Below are 26048 nucleotides of genomic sequence, written 5' to 3' on the forward strand. Positions count from 1 at the left end.
CAAGAGAGGAAAATTACATACTTCTTGGAGAACAGACCCAGACAGCCAAGGCCTGGCGTTTCTCCATGCCGGGGTGCACGTGACTCCCAGGGGTAAGGCAGCCAGCCACGCCCTACTCCCATCCAGCTCTGGTCGCCAGGAGGGCCGTCTTCTCCCTTCAGTGCCTTTGGGGAAAGAAGATGCTAGAAATGACAAAATGTTAGGATCCACAATAAGGAAAAAGTGGCCTAGCCTTCACACGCTTTCCATTTGCTTTTGTTCAAGGTGGCGGTGGAGGCAAAAACACATACTTTTAGTCACTGCCTTAATCTGAGTCTTAAATAGAGCATCAGGAGACAAAGCAAGATTTTACTGAGAAAAAGTGAATTTTTAATCATCTTGTGAATCTACTTAGAAAAACACACAAGCAATGTTCACAACTATAAATTTAAACCTTTTGCACTAAAAAAAAAAAAAAACAAAACCACAAAACATCAAACACAAAACCACAGGCATGAACTGTAAACCTGTATTAATTATCAACTAGTCTTAAAGTTAATTCTTAGTAGTAATTGAATATTTTCCTCCTTGGCAATTTTAATGTTTTAGCACCAAATAATCTCCCACAGAGGTACTCATAAAAACTCTGGTTGCCAGTGTAAGGAGATGCTTCTGTAGCACTACACACACGCACACCGTCCACTCTCACATCCGCACAGACAGGAGGCCCATGGAGACAGGCGTCACACGCTGACTTCAGGGCAGCGGAAAGAAGACAGAGGGCTCACGTGTCACACGTCTTTAATGTAGTGCATTCGTAGAAAAGAGGCCAGCTTTCGCTCCCAGGCGTGCGCTCGTCCTTATACTTTAATATCATGATTTAGAAGATGCAGACGTTATTGCCTAAATATTATTCTATACATTTCCATCAGTGTTCAGGAAAACACTTTAAATTGCTACTTAATTTACACCATAATTACTGGGTTACAGCTTTAGCTCATTGGCAATTTTGGAAGCGATATTTTTGAAAGCTATGGACGTCCCTGATATCCGCTTAAACCGGACCCCATTCAGAGACAGTCTTGGCAGCTTGCACACCTCCATCTCCCACTGCACGAGGTTCTCCGCGTGCCCATCGCCGTGCACACAGAAGAGTAAGAAGCGCTCTCTCTGCTCATAGTCGCAGTTATTGGCGTCCAGCACTTTGCGGATTTCCCGCATCATGTCATTGGGATCCATGGAACTAGTGGTTTTCATGCTCCAGGTGAAGCGCAGGGAACGAGGTTTTGCTTCTTTGTTTTCCTCCTTCTGTTCAGCAGACACGTTGCGACTGAAACGCACAGTGGCAGGTTTATTCTTAACGGCACAGGAAACTCTACTCTACTACTCTAGCTACTCTACTACTCTCTACTCTACTCTCTACTCTAGCTAGCTCAACGCAGCATAATAATCCACTCCTGGGTCGTCCTGCAGAGGCTCACCGCTGGTGATCAGCTCCTTCTCAAGAAGCATTCATCTGTCCGTTCTCCCACCCCATCATAAGCCAAGACATCAAAAATCTACCTGGCTGAAAAACCTTCACCAGTCATCCGGTGAAAATTAAGAAAATAATTTGTTAAACGGAATCCTTGGGAGTCAGCCAAGGTAGAGAGCGAGCTGAGCATGTCTCCAAGAGCCCAGCCCTGTCATCCGGGCCGGCTGTGGGCTCAAGGCCCAGCTTGGGGAGGTGGTGTTAGCAGGCCGGCCTCCAGGTCTGCCCCACCTGGCTGCTTCTCCTACCAGTGTTTAAAGGTTCACTTCATCATAAACTCCACTGTCACCGTTATTCAGGGCAATCACTGACAATAGAGTTTAACATCACTTTCCCTGTAAATGCCCCAGATGCTGAACACAGCTGGGTGGCAGGTGGGCCATTCTCTCAGACCCCCATAAAAACCTCAGCATTTTTCCTTCTATTCTGTTCATTTAAACTTCTAATATATCACAGTTAAAAATAATTCTTATTACTGAAACAGGAAAGTGACATGTTGAGACTTATTTGCTACCGAGCACTAAAATGACTGGTCTAAATGCAAACTGTGCAGACTCACAAAGAGCAGGCTACGGTCCCAGGCACTGCTCTCTGAGGAACTCCAACAGGCACCTACCAGGTCTGCTCTGCAGCATTTAATCGTTACGCCAGGAACCACTACTTCCTGTGTGTTTCTGGATGTCTCAATTAGGAGGGTGAATACCTAACATTCTCGATCATTAAAACCTCCCAGTGTATGTATGTTAATATACTCAATCCTTTGGCAAATTCATCAGCGCTAAGGGTGGGCCATGGGTTTTACTGTGTACGTAGCTCTCCCTGTCATCCACCTGCTAGTAGAATACACAGTTTGGTTCACATCTACCAAAACTACTTGAAAGCTTCCTAAGTATAAAATGCTTTTAAATATGACATAGGTTATAAAAAAAAAAGCAAAAGCACTCAGAGCTGGGGTCAGGGGAGGAGAGACTAAACTACAGGGACACAGCTGCAGCACAGGTGAGGCGTGGGTCGTCTGCTAGAGTCACGGAGAGGCAGCGTCCGCCTCATGGGAGGACTGTGAGAGAAGGGACAAGGAAGGGCAGGGGTGGAGAGAGCCACAAAGAGCCAGGGGTGGGGGGCGTTCAGCAACATGATGGAGGTGGTTTAAGCCTGCCTGCCTGCTGAGCAGGGAAATCTAACGAAGGCAAGGAGGTACAGAAGCACAGAATATGTACTGAGCCCCTGATCCTCAGCACACCAGGAGGAAGGTTCTGTCTCTCCCCCCCAACTGTGGCTGGGAAACAAACTCAGGGAAGCTAGACCTGCTCAAGGCCAGGCTGGGGGATGCTGCCTGGCTCTTGCCCCAAACTTCTGGGGGAGGTTGTGTGTGGGGAAAACTGGAGCTGCTGAAGCCACACAGGGCCTTATGTGGACATGCTCGATCAGGCGATGGATCCACTGCGGGCTTTCATTCAGGGGAAGTCATATGACTAGAGTTTGCCTCAGGAAGAGAGCAAATGAGGTAACGAGGACCTGAAACAGCACGGTGGTGACTGGTGTAAAAAAGGGTCCAAGTGGAAGAATAGATATCTAGAGTCCTGAGCCCATCTGGTGACTCTCTCTGCAGCCAAATCCATGCAGTGACAGCTAAACAAAACTTAAAAGCAAAACAGTCAACCACATAATCATTCTTTTTTAATTTTTTTGGCTGCACTGCATGGCTTGTGGGATCTTAGTTCCCCGAGCAGGGACTGAATTCAGGCTGTTGGCAGTGAAAGTTTAGAGTCGTAACCACTGGACCTCCTGGGAATGCCCCGCATAATCATTTTATATATATATAAAAACAAGACATTTAATCTGAAATGTGAACATTCCCCGAGGGGACTGCCTGGAGGTCCGGTGGTTAGGACTCAGTGCTTCTACTGCTGGGGCCAGGGGTGGGGTTCAATCCCTGTTCTGGGAACTAAGATCCCACAAGCCACGTTGCAAGGCTAAAAAAGAAAAGAAAAGAAAAGAAAAACATTCTCCTAAATATTCTGCTTTCCTTCCTTGAGACTAGAACTAGGCCAGGAGTCCTCACAGACTCCCAGACCTCAGGAGAGCGCAAGCAGCAGGAATGGTACTTTAATACCCAAACGCTAGCGTGAACCGGGATGGGGCTGGACGGTGTGCAGGCGGCTGCAGCACCACAGCGCCCTCACGTGGCCGCCGGGCGCCAGCAGCACACACGCTTCCTGACCACAGACTGCTGACCGCCCTAAGCAACACCACGTGGAGCAAGGATATGACGCAAAACGTTCGAAAAGTGTTGCCTCTGCCACAGAAATGAAGTAAATAGCTATAAAATATTTTAAGTAAAAATCATTTCCCTCACCTGGAGCCCTCATATCTCCCGTTCCTCTCATATTCAGTTGGAAGCCTCAATGAATAGAATGCAGAAGCACAGAGAAGTGGGAAAGAGAAAAGAAATCTTACACACTAGTACACGACCAACCCAAACATAAACAGACATTATAAAACGAACCCAAAGCACTTTTTGGTCACCTGTTGAGCTCATTACAATTCTTACTCTTGTAGGTGTGACTCAGCCAGAAACCATCTGTGTGCCCACAAAGGCTGTGCCAGAGGCAGGCTGCACATCTACTGCATATACACAGCAGCTATTCCCGCCCAGTTCTGGAATCTGTGCACACACACGGCGTTCGGCTGGAGTTAGAATTCTGACTTTTTAATCACTCCCCCAAGTATGTGCCAGTATGGATTCAGTCGTGTCCGAATCTTCATGACCCTATGAACAGTAGCCCACCAGGCTCCTCTGTCCACGGGATTCTCCAGGCAAGAATACTGGAGTGCGTTACCATTTCCTTCTCCAGCTCCAAAGTACAGTGGGTTTCCTATTAAATCATCACGGAGTGGAAAGAAGGAGGGAAGAAGGCACTCTTCCTGTGGTTTCTGACAAAGAGCTCATGTGAATAAAACATATCTACGACCCACTTGTGGCATCTCAGGTAAAACCCATGGCCTGGCCTCTGGGGAGCTGAGAGGCACGGGCACGACAAGGCTGCAGTGGCTACTTTCCCCTGAAGGGTGTGTGTCCTGAGAGTGTGAGCAATACCCCTGGTCTCTTGACTGTCACATCACAAAATATCCACCTAGTAAGAGTGACATTTACTACAATAAGACATACTTTCTTCAGAGGTTGGTAGAAAGTGCCTTTTAGATACAATACCATTTACTCTTCAACTCTTAGCCTTTCCCTAATGCAATCCTCCATGAAATTTAAAAAAAAACCAAAAAACCAACACAATTACCACTTACCTTTTGCATGCCTGGGGCTAATCATTAATTACATATTGTCACTGAACATCTCATTCTTCAAACAGAAGCATGCTAAGTGTTATTAGTATGAAGACAGAATTATTTGGATGCTAAACAATTCTACCACAGGAAGAAAATGCAGAGCATGCGCAGCCTCTTGTTACAGGGGTGCCACAGGCCCTTTTAAGATGCCTGACAGAGTTAATCTCTTTCTCTCCAACTTCCTTTCAAAGAAATAAGTATTTAGTTCTCAGCAGAAAGTTTAGTTTTCAAGGAAAAAAACAGGGCTACAAAGCCAAACCTGATGTTAATTGCAGGAGCCATTTCAAGGTGAGGATTGAAAAAAAAATGTGTATATATAAATCCTACCTTTTGATAAACCTGAATGACATGTTTCTAAAAGAAATTAAGCCAAAAAAAAAAAAATTAACAAAAATGACTTCCACAAGTTAAATAGTTAATTACAGATAGAATAAAACCAGCAAGTAAAACAGGACTCCTCTCCTGCCCAATGAACAATGAAAACAGTGACATGTGATGAAAAAGTAAAATTATCACAAATAACTGAGTGTGTGTCTTTTAAATAGAAATATAAAAAAAGCTGTACTAATAAGAAAAAATTTAGCAGTAACTATTGACAGTATCTACAATTAAATTTTTTTAAGGTTCTTCAGACGGGTACACCTTAAGATAATAAAATTCAACATCTTGTATTAAAGAAAAGCCATTTTCAATGTACTAGAAATAACATTTCTCAATTTTTTTCAAAATATCTTTGAACAAAAAATATCACCTTACACAGAAACATTAAAAATTTCATTATAAAATATTTATCCATGAAGAGAATCAATACTTATTACAGTGGCTTGATATAAATCACTTTTTAAGGAGAGAAAAAAAAAAGTCATTGGAGATTTTTTTTTCCCCTTCCAGTTTTGATATAATTGACATACAGCACTGTAATAAGTTCCTGGGAGTTTAAAATGAAGTAGACTTTTTAAAGCTTTTATACCAAAATGAAAGAAAATTATATGACAACATTGGGGGTTTCATTTTTAAGTAATAAACTGAAAGAGCTGTATTTAAAAGAACTGACTCTGCTTGTTAAAAATAATTAAGGAAATGTTTAGGTTGTACTGAACTGAATTTGACAAAAGAAACTTTCAACTGTGGCTCAGGCCTGTATGATCACATGATAAGCATTCCTGGGTGAGTGCGTCCTGGGCTTGTCAAACTACTGATATTTCTAAATCTCAGTTCTGTGACAGCACAGGAAGTACCCATAAGTGTTTTGCTGAGTGACTGAATTAATAGTTTTCTTTCTGTTGTTTTATTTTTCTCTAATTTGGGATGACTTTGGCACTGCTTCAGATACCTACCAATTTGAAAAGCATATAACTACTGGAGATAACCACCATCTACTCCATACTCAGATCAATAGTAGTACACCTTGGATTACACACAGTAGGAAAGATGCCTGTGAAAATTGATTAAAAGGTCTTTAAGACCTATTTTCATTTCCGATTCTGAGAAAAGTCACGGGGACTGCTCAGGAGTCACAGGACTGATTTTAACTTGTCCTCTCACATATCCCTTGAGGGATAAAGAGCACGCGGACAAGCCTCAGGAGCACAGGACGCCTGCGCGTGCACCCGGGCTGTCCCGCCTGCAGAGGACCGGCTCTCTAAAGCGCTCACACTATCCAGCGCACAGGCAGGGGCAGAGGGTGAGCTCGGACACCAGTCCTTGTTCTGCCATGTCCCAGCAGGTCACCCCTGCAGCATTCAAGTGCCCACACCTGAGCCTTTTGGGCATTAGCACTTTGATCAGCACAATTATTAGGGGAGGATAAGAAGATGCTGCTGCAGCAGCAAGGACTCTGACTGCTTTTAAGAATGAACTGACTACAACAGAAGTACAGCACCACGGGAGGCTACAAGTCTGATTGCAAACTAACAGAAGACTTTCTGAAAAAATTTGGGGGTAGAAATCATACAGTTAGATGACCCTCTCTAGAATATTTTTTAACAAGGAGCCTCAGCCTTCAACTTCAATTCAAATACATAAAATAAACAATTAGGAAATGAGGGAAAAGGACTCATGTCCACAACAGCCCTTCACTGTTTTCTCCCAGGGACACTAGGTAGTGGGGATCAGGGGCCTCTCCTGGAACCATGGACCTGACTCAGCCTTCTTCTACCGTAGGGTCTTGACCACATGCCTTCTTCTCTCTGAATCTTACCTCCAGTTTCTTCTCTAAAACTGGGATAATGTGTGCTCCACAGGGCAGACTGTGGAGATTAAACGTGTGTGTGAGAGAGAATGTATGTGTGTATACACACACACTTAGGTATATAAAACAAGTATCTCCATATCGATAAATATACAGATATCTGTTTGTTAGCACATAGTAAGCATTTGATATATTGTGGCTGATATTACTTTTATCAGTGATAGAATTAAGAAGACAAAAGAAAAAGAACACAAAGGAGACAAATAAATACAAGGATTTTAATGATGTTCAAAGGCTTTATTTAAAGAGCCCATCTGAGACCAAAGCCTAAGGACACAAAGCTGATCATCCTGTGACTGGAGCTTAGACAGACCTAACTGCCACACACCCACTCCAGAAGGGGACCAGAAGGCAAAATACCAGTTGATACTAAGCAGCCTAGTCTCCGAGGAAGGAGCTAAGGCACAGGGAGGCTTGGGAGAGCCCCTGGAATGACCCTGAAAGGAAGCAATGCATTATTCTGGGGTCATCAGACTCTCCTTGGGTTGAACTCATTGTCTCTCCTGCTGGTCACAAATGGGTGCCCTGAATCTGGCAAGGCCCCTTGGACCACTCTGCTCTTTAGCCCATCCTGGAATGGGAGGTCTCAGCAAAAGGGCTAAGAAGAGAGTTAAGAGGGTAGACCAGAAACTTTTTACTCCTCTGACCTCTACTCTATTGCCAGTGGGTATCAGAAGTCCTCCTTAATCTGGTATTCAACATCCTGACAATGAACAGATAATCTGGGGAAAGATAGCTTAATGTGACTTGTCTGAATTATTTTTTATTTTTGATGTGGACCATTTTTAAAGTATTGAATTTGTTACTATGTTTTTGTCTCACAATTTGTGTTTTTGGCCCTGAGGCATGTGGGATCTCAGTTCCCCAACCAGGGATTGAATCCTCACCCTCTGCATTGGAAGGTGAAGTCTTAATCACTGGACTGCCAGGAAAGTCCCGTTTTGTCTAAGTTTTAGATGGTTGATTTAAAATAACATTACTGGGGGCATTAAGGAGACTGCCAAGTGATAGCCAGCTTACAGTTAAGTAACAAAGATGGAATGGAACAGATCAGCAGGATAATGCACCACAGGGAGAGCAGAGAAATGAGGAGGAGTGAAGAGGGCATCTATCATTCCAGACTCTGGGAAGGCCCATCACTGTCCTGTGAGGGTCTCTAAGAGGCAAATCTGCAGAACACCTGGAGAAGAGACTACTCCACAGAGAGGCTGAAGTACAAAGAATTCCCTCCAGGTATCCTGGAGCTGCAGGGGCTCAGAGGCTCCCCACGAGTGGTCCTGGCTAAAGGCGCCTTCGCCTACTTGCTCAGTGCACAGCGGCACCTTTCCTCTTCCCTCTTGCAGCAGCCAGCGTCTCCAGGCTCAGCAACCTCTACACTAGATTCTGCAAGTCAAGTGCCTTAGAGATTTCCCAAGGCCCCAGCTGACAGTCAACTGGACAAACAAAATTTTATACATGACCAGATACTAGCTTCTTCCTGAGAATAAAGCAGGGATTTTAGCTCCAAAACTACACCATATAAGAATGCTACTTTGTTCTCATTATACTTTAGGCCAACAGAGAGAACAATTTCAAGATTTAAGCTCCAAGACACTACGTGCTCCTCCGTGACACTGGAATGAAATGAGAAGAGGCACTGTGTCTCTCCTGTGTGTCTACGGGTGATCATACCACACAGTCTTCCTCAGTGGCAGCTTGCAGGGCACCAGCCCCTGGACAACCGATCTGGGATTTTGCTAAATTGCAGTGCACACGCCATGTGGAGAGGTGTACGATTAACAGAAACGGTAATTAAGAAGCAACGATTTCCCAACCACTAGGGAACTTCCAGTGTTGTGAAAGGACTCGGGGCTCTGTAACTTCTCTTCTAAAAGGTTTTAGAAGTACAGAGGTAGACATACAAACCAGAAAAACGTGAGCTAAAGACAGAATGTAGAGCGTCTGGGTAGTGGCTTCACATAATGGAGGGGAAAACCCTTCTGCTTTGGCCCTTGTGTTTGCTCCAACCAACCAGCACCACCTGGCACTTACCTCCTAGTGAGTTTGGAAGTTAATTTACTGAAAAGGTTAGTGGAGCCTCGGCTTCGAGTCTGCGACAAGGGCGTGGCTTCATGGGACAGGCTGGGCGAGGCAGGCGGGCCATTGTACGTGGCGGTGCGTCGCTCCCGGGGCTGACCGTGGAAAGTGCTGCGACTGGCAGTGCCTCTTGGGAATCGGGTTCGATCTGGGGGGGTGGTGCTGCTAATACTGTGTGTTGAAGCAACCGGAGCTCTCTGGTCAGGAATAGTGCTAGGAGATCAGCAAATGACAGATGCTTAGATCTTTGTTCACAAAACCCCAGCTTTGTAGCAAACATGGCATACAAACATTTACAGTCATAATATACCTTTGATATAGAGTAGTGATAACCAGTATGTAAATCCAGATCCAAGGGGTATTTTATAGGACTTAAGAGCAAAAGGTAAGTTAAATGGCAAAGGGCACCAAAGGAATAGTACACATGAAACAAAACCTTATGGAGCTGAAGGGGACAATACGTACATATTTTCAAGGACAAGATTAACGCAGGGAAATTCTAAAACAAAGAACAGCTAACTCAAGCTTCTTTTCCTTTGCTTCCCTCTCAAATTGCTTACATGCAGAGAACCCTGCCAATACAAAAGAAACAAAGGCCACGCAGGTGAAACTGAAGAATAGGCAACTAAAAAGTTTTGGAAGCACAAAAAAGGCATAAGTATTGTAAAATTTCACATGCTGAAAGCAACTTGGAGAGAAAGGGGAATTTCTTACATCCTTTATAGTATGAAGAGGCATGAAGATACAAAGATGACCAGGGACACCATGAGACAGGATGTGCTTAACTAAAACCACACACAGGAAGGACACTTTGTGGACAACTGGAACAAAACCTTAGACTATAATATCCACAGCACAAAATTAAGAAGCAGTGGGGACACATTAGTTTCACAAGGAGTGTGCATTTTTCTTACATAGCCTTGAAGTTATCTCCTTCACTGTCTATTGGAGGTAACATCATCTTGGGGTGCCCAGAGGCTGACATGGACATCGACTTCTGATGTCTCAGCCGACAGGTGGAAGATGTCTTACAAACAGAGGCAGGGCTAGCTGCGTAAGCGAACATTTCTGTCAGGCTGGGAGGGGGTTTGGGTTTAGGCAGAGGCAGAAACAACAGTATGATGGACCAGTGACAAAAAGAGCAACCTGTTGTTCAAAGCACATTACCTTCCTCCCCAAACCATCTTATTTCTGTCAAAGAACAAAAATCTCTTAAACTCGTTTTGGGGATTCTGGAGTAATTGCTAATCTGTATCTGCTTTTTAAAAACCAGTAATTTTAAAAAGTTTATTAGCTTTAAAGAAAAGAAAGTAAGACTGTACATGTTTGAATATTTATGTGAGAGTGATGATGATCTCTGAGCTATGTGTAAAATAAAGCTTATCTTAAAAGATGTCTCCATTCAAATCAAAGTGAATCTGTAATATGTACACTGTGCTCTTAACCTGTTCCCAAAAGCACAGGCATACATTAAATGAACTAGAAAAATTACGGCTATAGTAGTAACTAGTTGTACTTATCAAAGTATCCTATGTTATCAAACTATTCCTACTCAAAGCACAGTGACTTCTTTATAAAAAAATACTCACAATACTTAAGAGGTCAACAAAGCCCCATTTTTTCAAGGTGGGAAAACTAATAAGAGCAAACTGTTTACAGACAGAGAAAGAGTGGCAGAAGTGACCACACACCTGCAGTCCCACCTGGCACAGCTGGCTCCAGGACACCGCGACCTAGGGCTTTTCTCATTCTTAATGCCAGCTCAGCCATCATGTCCGTGGAATTTCAAAGGGAGCAGTTAAGGATAATCAGGGATTTAGAATTCTGACCATACTCTTTCAGGGTCTCTCTGCAGAAATCCTCTCAAAGCCTGAAACCTAGAAACCATCAGGTTTTTTCCCTCACGCCTGACATACAGGGCAGCTGGATCATCCTGTTGGTGTCAATCCCTCACAGCACTTCACTGGGCCCGGGCCTCCCCACCCCTGGGGGGTCTCTGTGCAGAGCTTCATCTCTCTCCCAGGCCCAGACCTCAGCCCCGTCTTCATCGCTCTCCAATCCCATCCTTTCCAGTCTGTCCATACAGCTGTGAACCTCCTAAAACACACATCTGACCTTGTCCTTGTCACTCATCTGCTTTTAACCTTGCAAAAGCACACGGCGTCTTCAGGATAAAGTTCAGACTCCTCACCCTGGCACCTGAGCTGCATCCTCAGGCGCCTGTCTGGCTGTGCCCCTGCCACCTCTCCAGGCTTGACCTTCCACTGTTCTTTCCCGGAATTTTACTTTCTGGCCCATGTGATGACCTGCCGTCTCTTGGTCATGCATCAGGTCAAAGAACTTTTGCAGGAGCTAGTCTCTGTGTCTGGAGAGCAGACGTCTTTCTCTTTTCATCAAAATTCCAACTCCATGTTTATCCTCTCCATGAAGGTGTCACCAGTGCCCTCTCTCGCCAGGAGGTACTCCCTTCCCTCTGTGTATGCAGTGACAGCACCTGCTATGCACACCCCCCTGTACTGCAGGGACGGCTGTCTGCTTGTGCGCTCTGGAAACAAAGCCTGCAGCCTCCATGTGACCCCACACTGTACGTGCAAGACTACGTGGACAGGTACTTTGAGGTCAGCAGTATGCCTCAGATAGAATACAAAGGAGGCAGGTCTGTATAATAAACTACTCAAGAAGACCTGCTTGCCCCTGTATCTTTGACAATCCTGCCCTCTGACTTGGGTGAGTGAATTTAATACAGTCACAGAACTGTACAAACACCTTATAAAGATAAAAATGGGTTCACTTTTTTGTTTCTGACAGTATTTTTGCTTCGGCACCTGAATTCTGTTTTGGGAGAAATAAGTTCTTGGTCTCCATCTCCCCATGTCGCTGACTCCCCGCTGGATTTTCCCACTATCCTGGCCAGTGACAGATTTAGAGATGGGAAGGCCACGACCAAACCAACACTACCCCAGGGCTTCCGCGTGAGCAGAGCTGAGTGTGGGATGGCATCAAGGCTGATGTTGCTGAGCCCACCAAGGAACTCCTGCAGAAGCAGCAGAACTAGGAGACAAACCCCGACTCCACCCTTGGAGGTTTTCAGTTACAAGAACTCACAGACGCCCTCGAAATCTGTTTGGACTGAGTTTCTGTCACCTCAACATAGAGTCTTAAGTGATTCAACTGTTTGAAGAAATGCTTTGTTGTTTTCAATACGCACATACAGACATACGTACACGCAGATGCATACGCTTTTACTTTACTTAGTTACAGATAAATAACTTTACCAGCTGAGCCACCAGGGAAGTCCTACAGATAAATGCAACTGTCCTTTGTGCTCTATTATCTGTTCAGAGCAGGTCAAGGGTCAACACACTTTATCCTCCTGCCCAGCAGCTGACATTCTCTTGCCCAAATTAGGACCTATGATCAGTAAGTGCATTAAAAAAAAGCAGGGGAAGAAGAGGAGGTAGGGGTTACCTGGCATGTTCCCTGGAGAATATATAAATGGTCCCAAAGACTCAGATGAGGAAATGGCTTTTAGTCAGAATCCCGAACAGGGAGAGGCTCAGTCTATTCACCCTGAGCTATCCCCCTGGCTGGAGAGCGCAGGCAAAACTATGTGAACAGGTACTTTGTGGCAAAAAACTGACCCTACTTAGAGACCTTCTTAAACAGGAAGTGCAAATTGATATATTCACTATAGATTACTCAATTTTTGGCATAATCTTAAAAGCAATGAAACAAATTATTTCTTTAGAAATTTAATCATGTCATATCACAAGTTCCACAAAGCAAGCAGCAAAACAGACTGCTTTTTTTAAACTCGCAAAGCAGGCCTAGGACCTCAATTTAGGGATCAGTAAACTCAAGAAATGTTTGTGGAATTTCATGTTTGTGCAAACTCACAAAAGTTCTATTTACAATAGACAACCCCAACTCACAATGGGCTGCATCAAGTTGGTTGTTGTGAAAGCTGTACAAAATTTTTTCCTCAGAAAAGTGGCAAAAAGGATGGTTATATTCCACAATCTATTCCACAAAAATTTACACAAACAAAACAGTAGTTGCATCATATTTTTAGCAGTTCTGGGTCCAAGGAAATAATCATTATTTAAACCTTAACTTAAAGAAATAGCACTATTTCTTAAAATCCAAATTGTGTGAGGTTCCTATTGATCTTTTGACTTTATATCTAAATATGTCTGATATGACTTTTATTCCATATTGGAACATTCCAATATGAAACATTTTGGATGCTGATGCAAAGCATACTCAGTGATTGGGCAAAAGCAGAATTAGGTGTGTGTGTGTGTGTGTGTGTAAAGCAGAATTAGGTGTGTGTGTGTGTGTGTAAAGCAGAATTAGGTGTGTGTGTGTGTGTGTGTGTGTAAAGCAGAATTAGGTGTGTGTGTGTGTGTGTGTGTGTAAAGCAGAATTAGGTGTGTGTGTGTGTGTGTGTGTATGTGCGCGCGCGCAAAGAAGTCATCTGTGCACAGAGAAGGCTCTGTGAATAATTTATGACTCAAGCATCTATTTTAAGGGTGAAAAAGTTGTCACATTTAATGTCTTTCTTAACTGAAAGTAAAAAAAAATATGACCACTAGTTTGGCACTCAAACCTCCAATATTTTTCCGTAATTTTTCAATTCATTTATAAGATACAAAAAGAAAATCCAGGTACTATTAAAGTTATATGCCCTGTTTTGTGTGGCTGGAGGCTGTTTACCTAAAGATAAAGACAACACTTTCAGAAGGAGAGCACTTAAATAACAGAAGCTAACAGAGCAACGGGGCCCAGGTTGGGATAGAGGGGGCAGCCCCACTGAGGAAGGCATCTGCAGGTAGAAACCAGGTGATGACTCCAAAGAATCAAGAGTATTGTTAAAACTATTTCTAAAGAGTGAACTGTGTAACTGCAGGAGAGGAGAGTTAGAGGGGCTGCGCGCACAAACACAAATAGAGGGAGCAGAGAGACCACGGTCCTAACAGCCTTTTAAAGAGAGAACCGTATATTCTCAAGTTCAAGAGGAATCTGAGAACAGTTCAACAATTTAGAAGAATTTGTAAAAAACAATAGTCATGAAACAACATTCTTCTAGTTCCACAGATTAAAATTCTTAACAGAAATGTGTGGGAACTCCCTGGTGATGCGGGGGTTAGGCCTTGGCGCTTTCACTGCAGGGACCCAGGATCAATCCCTGGTCAGGCAACTAAGAATTAAGATCCTGTGGAGCCAAAAGAAAAAGAAACTTCTGTCTAATTAAGTCTTCTATTGGTGTCTCCTACTCAGTCACCTGAACTACAAGCAATTTGACACATCTGAGAAAGCAACTGTAATAAAAGAAAATTTACCGAAGAACAGACTACTATTAAAAAAATAAACATACCAATCATTAATTTGTAAATTATCTAGCCCAGTGGCTCTATTCAAGTTATTAGGAGAGAACAAGCATAGACAGGACTCAAAGACAGAATACCAAGATGTAAATATTTCTAAGAAGTCACTGAAAGAAAGGAATGAATGTAATCTCACATAACAGGCTTTTCCCTTCATGTCAATTCACACATAAGTGGTCTGTGGAAGAGGGGAATGACAAAATAGTCTGGTTTTAAGGATGGAAAATGATAGAATTTCTCTTTAGGTTGTTATAGAAGTTAGTGATGAAAAATTTCATTTGACTGGTGAGATCTAAGGAAACAGAAACTTTACAGTGCAATTTCAGAAAGTAAATGTCAGAAAAAGAAGAAAAACAATTTTGATGCTACACATGAGAATGTGCTATGACCAAATAATGTTCAAGTTGAGAGGCCAGGGGACAATGAAAGATGATGTGAATTTATTTTATGGATTTCTATTTCAGAACTTTTCTGCTTACTTGATCTCATCATTCTGAATTTAGTTTTATACCACTCTTCCAAAACAAAAGAACGAACACCATGCCCATTTGAGAAATCCTTTCTATACAGAATATATTTAACTACTCTACCAAGCCAGCTTTTTCTTCTCTCTTTTCTCTCCACCCAAAGTGAACTCTACTGCATGGTTTCTGGATCTACTTAATCCCACTTTTCTATTTCTTATTTTGAAAACCCTAGAAAGGGGTCTGTATGATCTGATTCCTTACTGATACATTACTGTTAGTATTTTAAAACCATGCTTATTCAATGTAAGATTGCCTCTCTACCAGATTAAAATCATTGAGAAGACTGAACTCTCCATCTCTCTGGATATTCAAGTGTGTGTGTCTCTTTTAAGGTGAAGCCCACCTTTAACGTGTTGCTTGTCTGCCCGGCCCTTCTGGCACACTGCTGACCTATAACTGAAGGCTCACCCACCCCATCTGGTGCTCCACGTCCCTGAGGCGTGGCTCCCTGTCTCAGGTCATCATCCTTCCCCGCTTCCAGTCTTGGTTCAAGATATTCATGTGCACAAAGCAAGCTCCATTTCCCTGTTCATAATTCTACAATTAAAGCACAGCTTACCATCTACCTCATCTGGGAAAGCTCTCTGGTTTAACTCAACCCTTCCAATCATCACGCCCAGCCAGAAGAATAAGCTCTGGACCAGGAGAGGAGTTTGGAATTCTAGGATCTCACTAGAACTGCATTCAAATTTAACTTACCATTAGAGAATACTTACCACTATTATTTGAATTTTGATTATAAAAACTAAGAAGTAAATATCATCTTTCCATTTCTCTTGGGAAAAACACATTTTCTTGCAAACAGGTAAAATTTCATACCTGTTTTCTTTGCCATTCTGAATTACTGAATGTCTATCAGCTGTAGTTCTTTCACTGCAAACGTAAGTATTCCGTCGCGTCATTCCACCAGATGCCGTATTACTCTATTAAAAAAAAGGGCATTTTGGTCTTAAATGACTAGGAAGTATAATACAACAGGGAAAAAAATCCCATTTAAATAAACATGAGTACTTAGTCTTTAAATAAACCTGAAGTATTAATGGGCTTCCCAGGTGGCTCAGTGGTAAAGAATCCACATGCCAATGCAGAAGATGCAGGTTTGAGAAGGTTCTCTGGAGAAGGAAATGGCAACCCACTCCAGTCTTCTTGCTAGGGAAATCCCATAGACAGAGGAGCCTGAAGGGCTACAGTCCAAGGAGTCACAAAAGAGTCAGACATGACTTAGCAACTAAAGAACAACAAAGTATTAAAAGCACTGGGCACCAGATCAGAAAAGAATATGAAGGCAGCATACCTTCCAGTATTTCTGCAATAATGAAAAATGGCTATGGCAAAGTGACTTTGAAAAGCTGGCTACAATAATCTATAGAGTAATAACCCATGGATTGTTTAAAATGAAGCAGGAAGATAAGAGAAATTTTTAAAAGGTAATAATTTCAAATGAAAACATTAAAAAGCAAGGATTATAAGGTAAATATACAAATGAAACAAAAATTAAAAATATCAGAATTAAAACTGCAAAACTATTAGCAAAAAAAATTAAAAAAAAACAAAAACAAAAAACAGATAAATCTGCATGATCTTAGATTTGACAAGAGATTCAGATATGTCACACACAAGGCAAAGGACAGAATAGACATTTTTCCAAGGAAGGCATATTAACAGCCGATAAACATATGAAAAGATGCTGAGTACCACCGGTCATTTAGGAAATGCAAATCAAATCCGCAATGAGATAGCACTTCACATCCACTCAGAGAGCTACAATAAAAAAAAAAAAACTAGAAAATAACAAATATGTCAAGAATGTGAAGAAACAAGGACGTGAATATGTAAGGATGTAAAAAAGTACAGCTGTGGTACACAAACTTGTACACAAATGCTTAGAGCAACATTATTTATAATAACCAAAGGGTAGGAAAACACTAAATGTCCATCGACAGATGAGGAGATAAACTGCGGCATATAAAAAGGAATGAATTCATCCAACAACTTGGATGAAACTTGAAAATATTATGGTGAGTGAAAGAAGTCAGACACAAAAGGCTGGTGTACGTGCACTTATATGAACTGTCCAGAAGAGGCACATCTGTTGGGAGAGAGAGAGGTCGGTGGCTGCGGGGGCTGGGGAAGGGAGGGCTGGGGAGGAACCCTCAGTGAGCACAGGGCCTCTGTGGCGTCTGGGAGCTGGAGAGGCTGCCCATGCGCCAGACGCGCTGAATAAATGCTTCAAACGGTTACCTGTATGTACGTGAACCTCACATCAATTTTTAAAAGTTAATACTTTCAAAGTTAAAAAAAAAAAGAGAAGCAAAAGTCACGGCACAACTTTTATCAGATAATTAAACAAAAAAGATTAAAAGCAGCCACCTTTACCACAGCATGAGCAGGTCATGTATAAGGAAACTCTGAAGACAAATGGGAGAAAAGTAAAGCAACATACTTTTTTCCTTTATAAATAAATATGAGTGGCTAATAATGCTTGGGATATATTTTCAAAAGGGGAATGTGCTGATGAGTAGAGCCAAGGAATAGAAGTTATGAAGGCAAGGAACAAGTCTCTTTAAGGCTGGATTTAAACTGCAGGGCTATGGAATGACGACTGAAGTTGAAATAAAAAGCCTTTCCACACAGCATTTATTCTGATGAAGCACAAGGTCAGCGGACAGAGCAGACAAAACTCTTCGGGCTCCTGTATAAGACCCTCCTCAAATCAGGACAAGGGAGCTGCACAGTGCAGGCTCCTGACTCTGGGGTTTCTTTAGGGCTGAAGCAAGGCTGTGTCACTGTTAACTTTCAGGGAAAATGTGATGACAGAATATCCTTAAAATTGTTCCTTCTCTGCAAATTCTTATGAAAATTACTTTTGGAGTCTTCCAGTTATAAAATAAATAAGTCACGGGGATGCAATGTACAGCATGGTGACTATAGTCAGTAATACTGTATTGTATATTTGGAAGTTGCTAAGAGAGTAAACCTAAGAAGTTCTCATCACAAGTAAAAAAATACTCTGTTGAGTGCTAAGAAGAGTGATTATTTTTTTAGCTCAGAGAGAACACATTTCAATCCATGAAAAGTTTCTGAAACTGAACAGATTCAACTTAACAAACACTACCTACTCTCTAGGGAGATTCTGTTAAGTGCAAGAATTAAGAAACAGCCCTTGACATAAAGGATCTCATCTAGTGGGATGGAGTGCAATAAGAAACATCTGCAACAGACCTAGTGATCCCAACAGGGTGGCACTGTACACAGGGGCCCAGGGGGGCAGGGCTTTGTAGGCAGATAAGAACAGAGGAGCAAAATGTGGTGTCATTTCAATCCTAGGCAGGCTATACAGCGCAACAACACTCACACTAGGGGCAGTGGAGCTTTTCTTCCGTTCGGGGATATCCGCCTTGTTAGGGTTACTCGCGTTCCCAAGCATGGGACTGGCTGGGGCAACCCCCTTGCCTCCAACAGCACTGGCACCTGCTTTCCGGGAGGGAACTCCGTCTTCTCTGAGGTCGCCGTCTGCGGTGCTGGTCTGACTCCTTTTTGGATATGCCACGATGGAAGGAATAGCTGGTCCAGCTAAAACAAAGAATTCACTTTTTAAAAGTCAGAATATTTTATATTCTGAATATTTTTAAAGTTTTATATTTTATCTTATGAAAATAAACTTTATAAGATGATCCAAGATTTCTATTCATCTAACATAAAACAGTAAGATCTTCTAAGATGATTCCCATTCGTGTATGCTTTCCCTATGCAATGAATTCAATTTCAAAATTTTACTTACTAGTCCCCAACTTTCTAAAAGTGTTTTTGTTTTTTTTTAAATTAGTAAGCTCATAAAGTTGTCCTGAAACATCCTCACAGGGTGTTTCTGGACAGATAAGTATGCACACACATCATGCAGAATAACTGCTTCACCTGGTACATCTGAGTGAATCTCATCCTTTTTGTACAAGAGATGCCTTCACCTTTTGGAAAAGAACAGTACAGATTTACAGGCCATTTCTTTTGACACTTCATCTTGCATCCTTTTTAAAGCACTCATACTCTTCTAGATAAACAGGAATTTGAGTAGATGAGGAAAGGCAGTACAAGCAGAGGAAAGCATGTTCCTCACGCAAGTGAATGGAGGACATGGCGGGGGGGTGGGGTGGGGAGGGGGGCCTGCAGCTCACATCTGCTTCCAGGAGGGTGCTTAGGGACATCCTGGGCGGCAAATAACTGATGTCTTGCAAGAAATCATCTAGAGACTGTGATGACACAGGAGATTTGGAGTTCAAAGAATTTTGGAAATGAACAAGATAACTTGCATGTTCATTATATATAACATCCAGTGGCAATCTTAAGAAACAGCACCAAATGCTCAACATTTATGTTGAGAAAAGATTTTATATACTTAGATCCATTAGAAAAATGGATGGAAGGGGAAGGGAGGGACTATGAGTCTGAGTCATAGTCCTATGACTACACATACAGAATGGGCACACAACAAGGTCTTACTGTGTAGCACACTGAACTATATTCAGTATCTGGAGATAAACCATAATGGAAAAGAACATAAAAAAGAGTGTATATTTATGTATAATTGAGTCACTTTGCTGTACAGCAGAAATTAACATTGCAAATCAACTATACTTCAATAGAAAAATAAATCAATAAAAAAAACAAAGGATGAAGTGGGGTACAGAAAAGCTACCTCTTGGACAAAAATCTAAATGGTAAACCTAGAGAATTCCCTGGTGGTCCAGTGGTTAGGACACTGCACTTTCACTGCCAAGGACTCGGGTTCCATTCCTGGATGGGGAACTAGGATCCCACAAGCCTCTCAGTGTGAGCAATAAATAATAAATATATAAACAGCAAATCTATTTGGAAATGAATTAAAGGTGAACAGAGATTTGATTTCATTTATGGGAAGAGAACAATTAAGCTTCCAGTTTGGCAATTTTAACATATAAAACAAAGAATCAGCCAAATATAGGATGATACTACCCTTAATACTTATTTTTATTCTCACTATCATGATACATCCAATGACATTCTAAACTTTTACGGTTACTATATCAATCTGTTTTGAACATCTATTATTTTGATTAAGAAAATAAATTTTTTTTTCATTTTAGGATTTGAGATTGTGCATGGAGATGGCTGTTGATACAGTCCACTGACCTCATTCCTTCAGATCGCTCCAGTTTTACTTACATGGTGTGCAGTGTATTCAGTTCTACACACTTTAATCACATGTACAGATTCATGTGCTCACCCTCTGCCAAGACACAGAACAGTTCTGTCTCAAGGATTTTGAGGGCGACCCTTCACAGCCACCTCTATTCCGCAAGTCCCTTTCCTAAATCCTGGCCAATCTGTTCTCACCTCTGTAATTCCCTCATTTTAAGAATGTTACGTGAATAGAACCAATGGAACCTTCTGAGATTGTTGCCCCCTACTCAGCATAACTCCCCCGAGATCCATCCAAATTGTATTTATCAACAGTTTGCTCCTTTTCATTGCTGAGGAGTGTTCCATGGTGTGTTCCATATCATACAAAAGAGTGACTGTTTTTTTTTACCTTTTAGGGGCGGAGGGGGGTGTACTGTGCAGCTTTCCAGACCTTAGCTCCCTAACCAGGAACTGAATCTGGGCCATGGAAGTGCCTAGAGTCCTAACTAACCACTGGACCACCAGGGAATTCCCCCAAATCTGACTTTCATGTCGTCAAATTTGTTAAGTCTTTTCTTTTGTGGCTTTTAGTGTTTGGGGCCATAGTTAAAAAGACCTTAACAAGTCCAAATTACAAAGATATTATCTCATTTTTTTCTTTTAACATTTTTCTGGTTTCTGTTTATACATTTACATCTTTATTTCAATTGGAATCCAACCTTGTATAGGATGTGAGAAATGAATGCAGTTTTTTCTTCTGATCACTACCAACTACCCTAATACCATTTATTAATAGAATAGTGAGTCTTCAGCCTTTTTTTTTTTTTTAAATAAAAGAATCCCTTACAAATCTAATGAAGAGCACCCTTCCGAGGAAAAAATATACACACATGGCGGCGGGTGGGGGTGGGGGGTTTTCCACACACGGGACCCAAATGAAGAAACACAAATAAACAATTGTTACAGTTTTACAGGAGCAGGTATATGTAAGTCAGTGGCACTGAGAGCTAGAGGACAAGAGGAGAGATGAGGGTGGGAGGTCGAGCTACAGCTGGACCGGCCAGTCTGTCTGCTGCACCGGGCGCCAAGTGGGTGTGCTTTACTGGACCCCAGTACTTGGAACCCAGCCCATTCTCAGCACTTACATCAACAGTGCCAGAGGCATAATCAATTCTCCTTTTATTGCTGACCACTATCTTCATCCCCAAAAGAGTAAAAAAGAATGTGGAATTGGGTCTGTGATCTTCTGTATACAGAATTTCCTGAAATGTTCCTTTGTGAATTTCTTTTTGCTACAAGAGGCAATGGGTGGATCAGTGGACCGAGCACCCGAACCAGGGACTAGGAGTGCTGGATTCTGTCTCAAGCACTTCCACTTCTATTTAACCTCAGAAGACCTGGTGAGCAATCTTGACCTATTTCTTTATTGCCAATACGGGGGTTTGGTGAACTCTTTTTAGCTCTACAATCTTCTGAGCTGGGAAAAATGGCATTGCTAATCCAGACAGATTCTGCTTAAGGAAGAATGAACTTACTAAGACAGTCATTAGGGACATGAGAAAACTAATACCAGGTTTCTTCTAGGATGTAGGAACAATTCCCTTTAAACTGGTTGATTCAGAGCAACACGTAGGCGTTTCGCTAATTGCTCTGCATGTAGTACACAGAAAAACCCCTCCTTGCTAGCAACTAATATGAACACAAAAGACTGAGACCCAGATCAACACTTGATTTACAAATGCCATCTGAAAAATTCTAGCATCAGACAGGCTCTGAGCTCTGTTACACCCTGGAAAACAGCAGACGTGCAGACAGCTTACTGACAGCATCAGTACAATGTGCTGCTTCAGCCTAAACCACACAGAGGCATTGGCAGCAGGAAGAGAAATGGAAACCAAGCAAAGGGTCATCACTTTTGGTACAAAACCAAAGCTGTAGACACCTGGAATACTCTGTACAGTTCTAAGCGCCAACTCTCCAGGTGGAAGAACTGAGGAGGACAAAGCCCAGGGAAGGGAAGTGAACTGAAAAAAGAAATGAACGAGGATTCCACGTGAGGATGTATTTTTAAAAGTCAGGACTAGGCCAACATAAATTTGTGCACTGGAATTAAAGGAATTAACACGTGAATAAATGCACATCTGCTAGAGTCTCTGGATTCCAACAAGTGGGGCTGCCTTGAAGGCAGAATAATTGTCACGTTTGGTAAGCATCCTTTTGGGTCCCAAGTCTCATGAAAGATTCACTCTATGGTGAAAATGTAAGAGTGAGGGTGTTTAGACACATGGACAGTTAAGAGTGTGGTCGAGAATGACATGAGTCAAAAATTTAAACCAATTAAGGCACAACTGGTGTACTATACATTTTCCAGGGCTGTGCAGTCCATTGTGGTAGCCACTGGCCACATGTGGCTTTAATAAATTTAACTTCGACAAAACTGAAAATCACTTTCTCAGTTCAAGTGCTTGATAAAGTCCCATGTGGCTCAGGTTTCTACCCAGCCAGGCCTTAGTCAACACAAGACTATCAAGTGTACCAAGGAGATCAGAGCCTGCAGTGCCTGCAGACTGCTTTGCAAGAAACGCTAAGAAGGGCAATCAAGCAACCTTAACCCCAGGAGGCCAATAAGCAAAAGGATGCTTGGCAATGTCAGGAGGCCTCTTGGTTAACAGGAGGCCTGGAACACACTGGAATGATCTCAAACTTACTTACCGTGGTCACTGTAACGCCTCTGCTTCTGGCTTGAAGAGACACTTCTCTGCACTTTGTGGTGAGGAGACTGGCCAGTACTGTTGTTGAGGTCACTGCTTGGCCTAACCTTAGCAAGTGAAAGATTGCTGCTAGAACTGGAATCACTAGCATCCAGCTAAGAGAAAATGAGAAAAACAGAGCAAACCACAACACGAGCCCAAATGGTTTATTATGAAACTAAACTTCTCATAACACACAAACCTCTTGCAAATTGTTCATTTAGAGAGAAAAACCACAATGTACAAAAAAGACAACCCTAAACTCAGGCAAAAGTATTTTTCTGACCACTAGAAAAATTCACACAAGGATAGATATTTATGTTCTTCTAGGCTTTTTCAAAAAACTAAAAATGCTCTATTTCATCTGATACTTTACACCATTTTGAAACTATTACTGACTACAGGTTAACTTGACAAAAGCCAAGTTAGCTAAAATAGTAGCTCATAATAGTCACAGGAGTTAGATCAGTCATTTGAAGGTAAATTTAAAAATATTATCAATGTTTAAACCCCAAACTAATTATTACATGAGCTAATAATTCACAAAAAGGATATTATACGTTTTTATCTGGTTATACTTACCTCTGAAGATTTTCTCCCCAACAATAAATATGTAGCTGTGATTTCATCATATTTCATCGTACTAAGAGATTCTTGAATTTCTTCTTGTGTATATCCCATTCCCACCATAATATCTAAAAGAAGGGCATAATACAGTTTATGGGTTTCCTTTGGTTAAGAAATCATTACATTACAGGGTAAACTAATTTCCTTTATTTGACTGAGAAGATCACACATTGTTCTAACATAAATGGGCAGTTGGCTTATTTCTGAGTTACTGAGTACTATTACAGGGCCTGCAGATAACCTCCTAAATATGAGAAAACATATTAGCTGCTTCATTGTAACCTATACTTATCCCCGTTTTGGTGGGTTGTGTCCGACTCTTGTGATCCCATGGACTGTAGCCCACCAGGCTCCTCTGTCCATGGGATTATCCAGGCAGGAATAGTGGAGCAATTTGCCATTTCCTTCTCCAGGGGATCTTCCTGACCCTGGGACTGAACCTGGGTCTCCTGCACTGCAGACAGATTCTTCAACGACTGAGCTACCAGGGAAGCCCATCCCCGTTTTAGGTGTACATATATAAATGAAGGGAAAAGTATGTTATTTGCACACACACCAGCATGCAGGCACAGAGTAATTACCTATTCTTTTCTGGTCTGAGATGTCCAGTTCTGGTTCAACAAATGGTTTCAGCTCATCATCCTCATGCCCTGCGTTGATCCACCTGTCCTTCATGATTTGCTGAAAGATGAACTGTGTTGTTAGCAGTATAAATGAAGCATTCTGATAATCACAATATTTAGGGAAATTTATTCTCAACATTTTATCAATTATATTTTATCAATTATGGTTCAAAGGATAACTTTTTAAAAATGTCTCAATCTTGCTTTAAAAAAAAAAAAAAAAAAACAAAACCCAGGATAGTATTCAATGCGTCATACAAACTAAGTAAAATTCTAAAAATACTTTTAAAGACTCTCCAAAGTTGTTCTTTATTTCCACTTATGTGATTACCTCTAGAGTGCCTCGTTTTATTGGATTTAGCACCAGGAAACGTTTGAGAAGGTTTTCACAGTCTGTGGACATGTAGAAAGGGATCCTGTATTTCCCTCTTAATACTCGCTCTCTCAGTTCCTTTGGGGAGGTAGAGAGGAAAGAAAACTAAGTCAACTTTTAGGTTAAAAAAGAACCCAACTCCCCCACTGAAACAACGCTGACACGTTAACTCTTATCATTTGATAAAATCCTTTAAGCTTTCTGAATACCTTTAGGTTCTGCCCATCAAAGGGGAGCGACCCGCTGACCAGAGTGTAAAGAATGACACCGAGGCTCCACACGTCCACTTCCGGCCCGTCGTATTTCTTGCCCTGGAAGAGCTCTGGGGCCGCATACGGAGGACTGCCACAAAACGTATCCAGTTTACTGCCAACAGTAAATTCATTGCTAAAACCAAAGTCAGCTATTTTAATGTTCATATCAGCATCTAACAATAGATTTTCAGCCTAGAGGGAAAACATCAAGACAAAAATGAAATTTAACAAAAAAATATAATGAACTGTGATAGAATTAGGCATTTCATAAAAGCTTTTTGTAATGATGTAAACTTAATATATCCTAATGAATAAGAAAACATTCTTTCTAGAGAGAAAAAAAAGGAGATAATTCAGAATACCTAATGTTCTAGCATTAACAACCAACAACAGATGTAAGGTGCAGTGGTCCCTTGGTCTTCTGAGGGCACTGGCTCGGACCCTGTGGACACCATCCTCCACCATCATATAAAACGGTCCAGTCAGACAGCCCTCCTAAGCCACAGATGCAGAACCTGGGGATATGGGGGCCCAGCTGTATAGATCTATTCCAGCACCAATTTAAACAGCAAATGTTCATGACAAAACAATACTGGAAGAGCTTTTTCAGCTAAGAATAAGAGGCTTTTAAAAAACAGAGCCTTCTTAAGTATCCTTTTCAGTGGACAGTCACATTTCACAAACACTGCTAAATAAGGTGTATAATGGCTATTACTGAGAAAGGGGGCATCCTAAACTTCATTTAGGACAGAGATCAGTCATGCCTGCTTGTCCTAACAGACATTTATCACGTGGCAATTATACACCAGGTGTCATAGTAGTGTCTGGATGCACAGATAGACAGGGTCCTGCCCTCAGAAAGCTCACAGTTTACAAAGGGAGGGGAGAAAAAATCTGCAGCTGTACTCCGAGACCTCAGTGCTGTGATGGAGAAGAGGGAAGTGGCGGGCCCAGCACTGAGAGGTACGGTCTGGCTAACTGGATGGAACTGAAGCCACTGGAGGATTAGGTGACGGCAGTGGGCGTGTCAACAAGAGGGATTTCAAGCAGAGTAACAGTCTGAAAACCCAGAGAGTGAGACAGAACACGGTTTGCTCAACAAACTGAAAGGCAGCATAGAGTAGAGAGGACTAGAGGGCTGGGGACATGGCTACGGCTGAATTACAAACGG

General features: G+C 42.0%; 1 protein-coding gene across 30 annotated transcripts in view; it reads right to left on the reverse strand.

Annotated features, from left to right (window-relative positions):
- Nucleotides 1-346: 346 nt before the first annotated feature.
- MARK3 (microtubule affinity regulating kinase 3) overlaps nt 347-26048 on the reverse strand; it is a 102523-nt gene continuing 76821 nt past the window's right edge. For 6 of the 30 annotated variants that reach the window (XM_081548644.1, XM_081548637.1, XM_081548658.1 and 3 more), the window contains 9 exons: nt 24833-25069; nt 24582-24701; nt 24209-24308; nt 23583-23695; nt 22963-23116; nt 18449-18666; nt 15913-16016; nt 9135-9392; nt 347-1309 (listed from right to left, as the gene is read on the reverse strand). In XM_081548644.1, coding sequence (XP_081404770.1) covers nt 964-1309; nt 9135-9392; nt 15913-16016; nt 18449-18666; nt 22963-23116; nt 23583-23695; nt 24209-24308; nt 24582-24701; nt 24833-25069 — 1650 coding nt within the window. In that variant the 3' untranslated portion in view covers nt 347-963. Of the gene's footprint in view, nt 1363-3866; nt 3912-5179; nt 5207-9120; nt 9393-10093; nt 10256-15912; nt 16017-18448; nt 18667-22962; nt 23117-23582; nt 23696-24208; nt 24309-24581; nt 24702-24832; nt 25070-26048 lie in introns of all 30 variants that reach the window. The other 24 variants (XM_081548640.1, XM_081548632.1, XM_081548655.1 and 21 more) reach the window with 14 other exon arrangements.

This window comes from Giraffa tippelskirchi, chromosome 12 (assembly GCF_054371585.1).
Source record: "Giraffa tippelskirchi isolate mGirTip1 chromosome 12, T2T-mGirTip1v1.2.pri, whole genome shotgun sequence".
Taxonomy (NCBI): Eukaryota; Metazoa; Chordata; class Mammalia; order Artiodactyla; family Giraffidae; genus Giraffa; species Giraffa tippelskirchi.